The sequence below is a fragment of the Mesoplodon densirostris genome, chromosome 11 (assembly GCF_025265405.1).
Source record: "Mesoplodon densirostris isolate mMesDen1 chromosome 11, mMesDen1 primary haplotype, whole genome shotgun sequence".
NCBI lineage: Eukaryota > Metazoa > Chordata > Mammalia > Artiodactyla > Ziphiidae > Mesoplodon > Mesoplodon densirostris.
In genome coordinates this window covers 17,101,055-17,107,903 of record NC_082671.1, presented here as the reverse complement: position 1 = coordinate 17,107,903, position 6,849 = coordinate 17,101,055, and the positions used below count along the sequence as shown (strand labels likewise).

Here is a 6,849-nt window from a genome sequence, read left to right as displayed (position 1 = left end):
AAAGATCCAGAATTAACATTATCATATATATCAGGTTCTTCTGCAAATGTATAGTATACACATGTATTTTTAACAACATGGAGTCCTATGAAACATACTATTTTATCAACTACTCTTTTCACTAAATATACAGTGAACCACTTTTCATAGATTAACCACACCACAAAAAGTGACTGCTTACAATGGGTATTCTCTCATTTATTTGAACAGTTCCCCAAATATGGACATGTAGGGGCTTCACTGGTAGCGCAGTGGTTGAGAGTCCGCCTGCCGATGCAGGGGACACGGGTTCGTGCCCCGGACCGGGAGGATCCCACAGGCCGCGGAGCAACTGGGCCCGTGAGCCATGGCCGCTGAGCCTGCACGTCCGGAGCCTGTGCTCTGCAGCGGGAGAGGCCACAACAGTGGGAGGCCCGCGTACCGCAAGAAAAAAAAAAAAAAAGATGGACATGTAGGTTGTGGGGTACTTTTTGCAGCTTGGCCTACTCAACACCGACTTCAACTCCCTTCTCACTGCCCTGTTCAATTCTAAAAGCTGGTAAGATAAACACTTGCTTTCTCAGATACCCGGGCAGGTCCGGTGGCCATGTCATCTGGGTCTGGCCAATGAGACAGAAATGGAAGCAGCTAACACTGCCTCCTGGGCTTCCTGCTCCCGAGGGGGCCTGCACTTGGGGGCCCCAGGTACAGCAGTCACTGCCTAGAGCAGAGAAGGAAGAGGGCAGTCTGGTTCCCTCACAGCACCCCTCAGTCTCCAGACAGCCCTGGATGCCCCTCTGGTGGACTTCTAATGGCATGAGATAGACACCTTACTTAAACCACTAACAAAACAAACCACAAAATGCCGCTGGGTACTCACTAGGTTATTTCCAAGAAAAATTCCCGGAAGTAGAATTGTTGGATCAGAGTATGCGTTTTTAAATACTTTTGAAACGTTTTATCAATTGACACTCCCACCAGCCCTGTATTATTACTGACCTGCGTCCTTGGACTCTTTAATCAATAGAAATTGATGAGGACAGACAAGAACTTCACGCAAGGATTTCTTGGTGCTCGTGCTGCAGCACCATGGAACGAAAACAAGAAACAGGTGACCTTGCTCGCTTTCCGAGGATGGCTGGCTGGTTCCTCAAATGGGTGCGGGTGAGGCGGATTGGTGGGTGGGACCAGAGGCGTGGCTTTGGTGGTCTGCCCTCCCTGACCCCCTCCCTCGGTGGTGCTGTGCGCAGGGGTCATGCGCAGTATCCTGCTTTTGCTCCCGGCACCTAATACATGGCAGTAGGTTTGTAGCCTTTTTGTAGCTTGTTGTTCAAAATGGCTGGGACTGCAGCATGCATGCAGTTATTTTTAGTCCTTTATAGTTTCTTTGTATTCTGTTGCTTGAGGAGGCGTTTACACTCTGCACTCCAGTAAAGGGTCCCAGGTCCCAGGCTATCTCTATATAAATTTACAACTTTCTCTACACTCTGCCAACTCAGGATATTATCACTTATCATTTTTATATTATAAAAAACAAAACAGCTTTATAGCGGTATAATTGATATACAAAGAACTGCACAATTTGATGAACGCAGACATATTCAAAGACCTGTAATACTATCACAACAATCAAGGGAATATACACATCTAACCCTTCCCAGAGTGTCCCTGTGTCCCATCGTGTTTTTGTGTGCGTGCAGGCAGTAAGCACAGTTAACGTGAGATCTGCCGTCTTAAAATTGTTTTCCAGGGCTTCCCTGGTGGCGCAGAGGTTGAGAGTTCGCCTGCCGATGCGGAGAACATGGGTTCGTGCCCCGGTCCTGGAGGATTCCACATGCCGCGGAGTGGCTGGGCCCGTGAGCCATGGCCGCTGAGCCTGCGCGTCCGGAGCCTGTGCTCCGCAACGGGAGAGGCCACAACAGTGAGAGGCCCGCGTACCGCAAAAAAAAAAAATTGTTTTCCAGCTTTATTGAGCTATAATTGACATATAACATCGTATAAGTTTACTTCTTAACAGATTTTGAAGTGCACAACATGGACTGTGGACTGCATTATCACTTCTTTTTGCACCATTTCCAAACTGATGGGTAAAAAAGATACCTCATTGTAATTTGTCTCATTTTAATTTGTCTTTGATTACCACTGATAATTCATACATTTAGTGAATGCTTCTATTCCTTCTTTTGTAAATTGCGAGTTAGACCAGGGAACTTACTGGAAGCAGCTGCTTCCCTCGTCTTTGGCTGTGGGCAATGTTGGGGGATATGGCTAGCAGCCAATTTGTTTGAAATTCCAGCAACTCCATTACATCCCTGTCACTTTCCAGTAGGATATTACAGACATGAGCTCTGTTTCAGGCCTGCTCTTTGGCAGTTTCCAGATGTCTCCACAAGCCCAACACACTTGGGAAGGATCTTGGTGAGGTATGTTATGTCTCCAAGGAAAAAAAAAAGAAAAAAAAGCTAGGGATCTTTGAGCAGCTGCTATTTTAAGGTATATGCTGAACAAGTTTCTGAACAGCGTGAGTTGCTACTTCAGATACAAAGGGTTGAATCATTCATTTTCTTACATTGGGTGGAACCAGACAGTCCGGCAGAGAATAGCAATTTCTTACAGGTGACACGAATGTCTCCATATAAATCACGTACTGTATAACAAATAACATCATTTGGGTGAATAATGTAATGGATTTTTTCAGGGGTGCTCCTCCATGTTGACGTGGAGTGACACGTCTTCATTTACCCATTTTGAACTGGTGTTTTCGTAATCACCCAAGGCTATGAATAAGGAAGTATGAATTGGGTATGAGGGCTAGAGTAAAAATTCAAACACAGCTGGGGACCGAGGCAAGGCCAAAAGTGTGTGTTGAAGCGGACAGAGAAAAAGAGAGAGAACAGATATTCCAGGGAGCCTCAGCCTTTCTACACTTTTGCATGTATGGACGCCGGCTTTCTGAGTCATTTTTCATGAATGATTTGCAGCCTGCAGGACCCAAGAGAGACCCACAGGCTCTGGATGTCACTAACAGAAACTGGGGCTTTCAGTTCAAGGAGCAGACTGGTGGTGATCTGCAAGTAGTGACTGTAAGTAGCACTGTCCTTAGGAAGGTGGGCTGGTATCTCCTTCGCCCCTCAAAGCTTTCAACTGCGCCCTGCAACAGGAGGCTGACCTCTAAGGACTATATGAGAGATTCTCAGACTTTTGAGTCTCCGGATTCTCACAACTTAACAACTATTGAGGACTCTAAATAGCTTGTTTTGTGGGTTATATCTATTGGCATTTACGGCAATAGAAATTAAAGCTGAGAAACATTTAAAATATTCTCATTCATCGAAAATAACAGTAGTAAGCCCACTACGTGTTAACATAAATAACATGCTTTTTAATTTAAAAAAATTGATTTCCATTGTTGTACCGCTCTTTTCTATCGGGATTAACAGAAGACAGCTGGATTTTCACATCTGCTTCTGCACTCAGTCTGTTGACGTTATCAAAGGTCAGATAGCCTTTGGGAAACGCCGCTATTCTCTACTGAAGGAATGAAAGTGAAACAGGCAAATACCACATTAGTGTTATAATGAAAACAGTTTTGACTTCAAGGATCTTCTGAGAAGGTCTGGGAAACCCCCATCAGTTCCCGGCCACACTCAACACAACTCCTGTGACTTCTGAATCCACTGGGTTCAGCCATTGGGAGTCCTGGCAATAAGACAGTGCCATGGGAATACTTCTTGCTCTGACCCCATCCCTGCAGGGTTGCATACACTGAGGCTGGCTTGGTCTCTTGAAAAAAGATCAAGGCTTCTTTCAAGTGACTTTCTTCTATGGGTTCCACTTACTTCTCCCCTTACCCCTTTGGGCCTAGGGGTAGAACATCTCTGAGTTGTTGCATTTTTTTTTTTTTTAGTTTTTCTACACTCTGTGCACACCTTTGTAAATAAAAACAGAATTTATCCTAATTTTTTACTACCACATGTAAATAAAACAAAAATTCAAAAAATAACACAGAGCCTTATTATGTGCCAGTGGTCCTCAAGGTGTGGCACCTGGAGCGTCGGCATTAGAATCACCTGGAAACCTGTTAGAATTAGAATTCAAATTTTTGGGCCACACTCCGGACTGACAGAATCAGAAATTTTAAGAATGGGGCCCAGCGAGGCTTCCCTGGTGGTGCAGTGGTTAAGAATCCGCCTGCCAATGCAGGGGACAAGGGTTCAAGCCCTGGTCCGGGAAGATCCCATACATCGCGGAGCAACTAAGCCAGTGTGCCACAACTACTGAGCCTACACTCTAGAGCCCACGAGCCACAACTACTGAGCCCGTGTGCCGCAATTACTGAAGCCCGTGTGCCACAATTACTGAAGCCCACGTGCCTAGAGCCCGTGCTCCACAACAAAGAAAGCCACCGCCACGAGAAGTCTGCACACTGCAATGAAGAGTAGCCCCTGCTCGCTGCAACTAGAGAAAGCCGCGTGCAGCAACGAAGACCCAAAGCAGCCAAAAAGAAAAATAAATAAATATATTTTAAAAAGTGCTTCAAGTAAAACCAAAGTAACACACCACACACACACACACACACACACACACACACACACACACCAGGCAAACATAAAGACAAAAGCCCCACATAAAACCCCAAACAAATCCCAAAGAATAACATCAGCTCTCCCCTCAACACACCCATAAAAGATTGGTAACAATCATTGTGTCATGACTTAAAGGGAAATCATAATCTGTTGACTATTTCCCCTGAGAAGACTTCTGTGTGTCATCTTTAGAAAAAGGTAATATGTGTAAACATGTTCGTATGGATATAAGGAGCTAAACATTCTTCTCCCATTTTCACCTCTCTTTTCATTCACCTCCTACATTAAAGCCTGTATCTATTTGCACTTCATTTTGTGTGTTTCTGTTTGGAGCAGATGAATTCTTATACATCTGCATTTTACATTATATCTAAATCCTCTTTAACACAGCATGGAAAAAAAAAAAAAAAAAAAGACTGACCAGCACCAATTTAGTTTCAGCAGTTTTATATAGGAATCCCAAAGCCTCGCATTTCCTTGTACTCTGGGAACAATATACAGCCTGAACAAAAGGTTATAGTGGAAAGGAAATGTAATTGATTCTGAAGAGCGTGAACATCTGCAGAGAATGTGGTGTAAGAGACAATGATCTCTGCTTGTGAGGATGAAACGGTTTCTAGTTACCCATGTCAGAGAAATAACTCTGCCCCCCCCACCCCGACCCCAAGTTCAGTCCACTAAGCAAAGCGAGGCTGCAGATGCCTTCTGTGACACGGAAACCAACAGAAATAGGTAGAGAAGACTTGACAAAACTACATTTGCCCAGTGGTGTTGAAAAGTCAGAAAAGCCTTACGCTGGTGCAAATTTTGTCATTAAATGTAATGTGACTGTGGCCAAGTCAGCTTCTCTCTCTGGGCCTCAAGTTTCTCGACTTCGACATGGGTGAGCTGAGCTGGATGACAGATATGGTTCTTTTACGATGCTCTTTCCAGTAAGATTAACAGACTACTTTTTCATCTAGAAGTCTCTTAAAGTCTCAGACTTTCCATTTTAGCTGGGAAGAGCAAAAATTCTAACACAAGTGATTTAAGAACATCAACATTTATTTAACATGATAAAAAAGAAATGAGATATGAACATTTGCATTTAAACAACAGTAAGTAGCCTTTAATACTTACATTACATGTGCTCATTGTATAATATATACACAATGAACATAATTACATTTGTACACAAACTAAGTACTGGATTTGAAAACCTGCTTATTGCTGTACACATCTAGTTCAATGAAGTATAAGCCCAGTACTTCAAAATACCTACATTTTAAATTGCTTTTTAAGAAAAAAGTAAGCGATAACATTTGTATCTAAGCTGACAAGAGTGTGGCATAACTGCTGACAATGCAATCTGACTGAGAAATAATTATAGCAGGGAACGGACATACTCACTTAGCAGTAATAAAGTGGCACATTTTAAATATATATATAAAATTTTTACAAATCAAGGGTGAAACAGAGCATTGCAGTAGCCAAAATGGGAGGAAGAAGAAGAAAAAAAAAGGAAAACAAGCTTCACTGGAAATAATAACTAAATTTATGTACTGAAAAGTGAAAAGAAATATAAATCCACCTAGACTTTAGAAACATCAAAATCTGGAAATCAGCAACTAAGTAAGCTCTGGCTGTAGACCACACACTAAAAAGCACCTTTACTTATGTGCTCTGAAATCATAGCAGCAAGCTGGTGTCAGAATAATAACCTTGAGATTACATTACATAACCTTGAGTGTACATATGGGCCATTAAAGCTGTTTTGGAATAAACATTTTCCAGAAGTGATAAAATGATGCTCTGTGGCCAAAAGCATCAGAACTATGAATTTCATAGATTTAAAATATACTGTACAATATCTTCTCACATTGCCAAAGGTCCATGTCCTCAGCTTTGAATGGTTTCAACAGAAGTCAGTATAGCTGAAAAATACAAAGAAGTAAAATTACTTTGACACCTGCAAAGTTAATGAATGATCATTTCCTGAAGTAACTAAGGGCCACATTCTCTAGCAATAGAACTGACAAGCATGGCCATGAAAATCCCCAAACATAATACAATTGAAGGACATCTTCTCTTCATTTCCATAAGCTTAATTCACAAAGCAAAGAAACATAATGCAATATGTGCATAGCAATTCAGATGAAAAAAAGGACCCAAACTTGTGGCTGAATCCACAAGATTGACAAAATGAGCAGAGATTTGCACAACTTTACTAAAATACGTAATACTATATTAAGCTGCCTACATAGCAGTGTCATTTGTAAAACTTTCCTAAGTCTTGCCAAAACTA

General features: G+C 42.3%; 1 protein-coding gene across 4 annotated transcripts in view; it reads right to left on the bottom strand.

The window, feature by feature from the left end:
- Positions 1-5,667: 5,667 nt before the first annotated feature.
- Positions 5,668-6,849, bottom strand: part of PLEKHA5 (pleckstrin homology domain containing A5) — a 237,922-nt gene continuing 236,740 nt past the window's right edge. For all 4 annotated transcript variants that reach the window (XM_060111854.1, XM_060111846.1, XM_060111847.1 and 1 more), the window contains one exon: positions 5,668-6,478. Coding sequence is in view for 1 of the 4 variants with exons in the window: in XM_060111847.1 (XP_059967830.1) it covers positions 6,444-6,478 (35 nt within the window). In the remaining 3 variants the exon portion in view is untranslated. The remainder of the gene's footprint in view (positions 6,479-6,849) is intronic.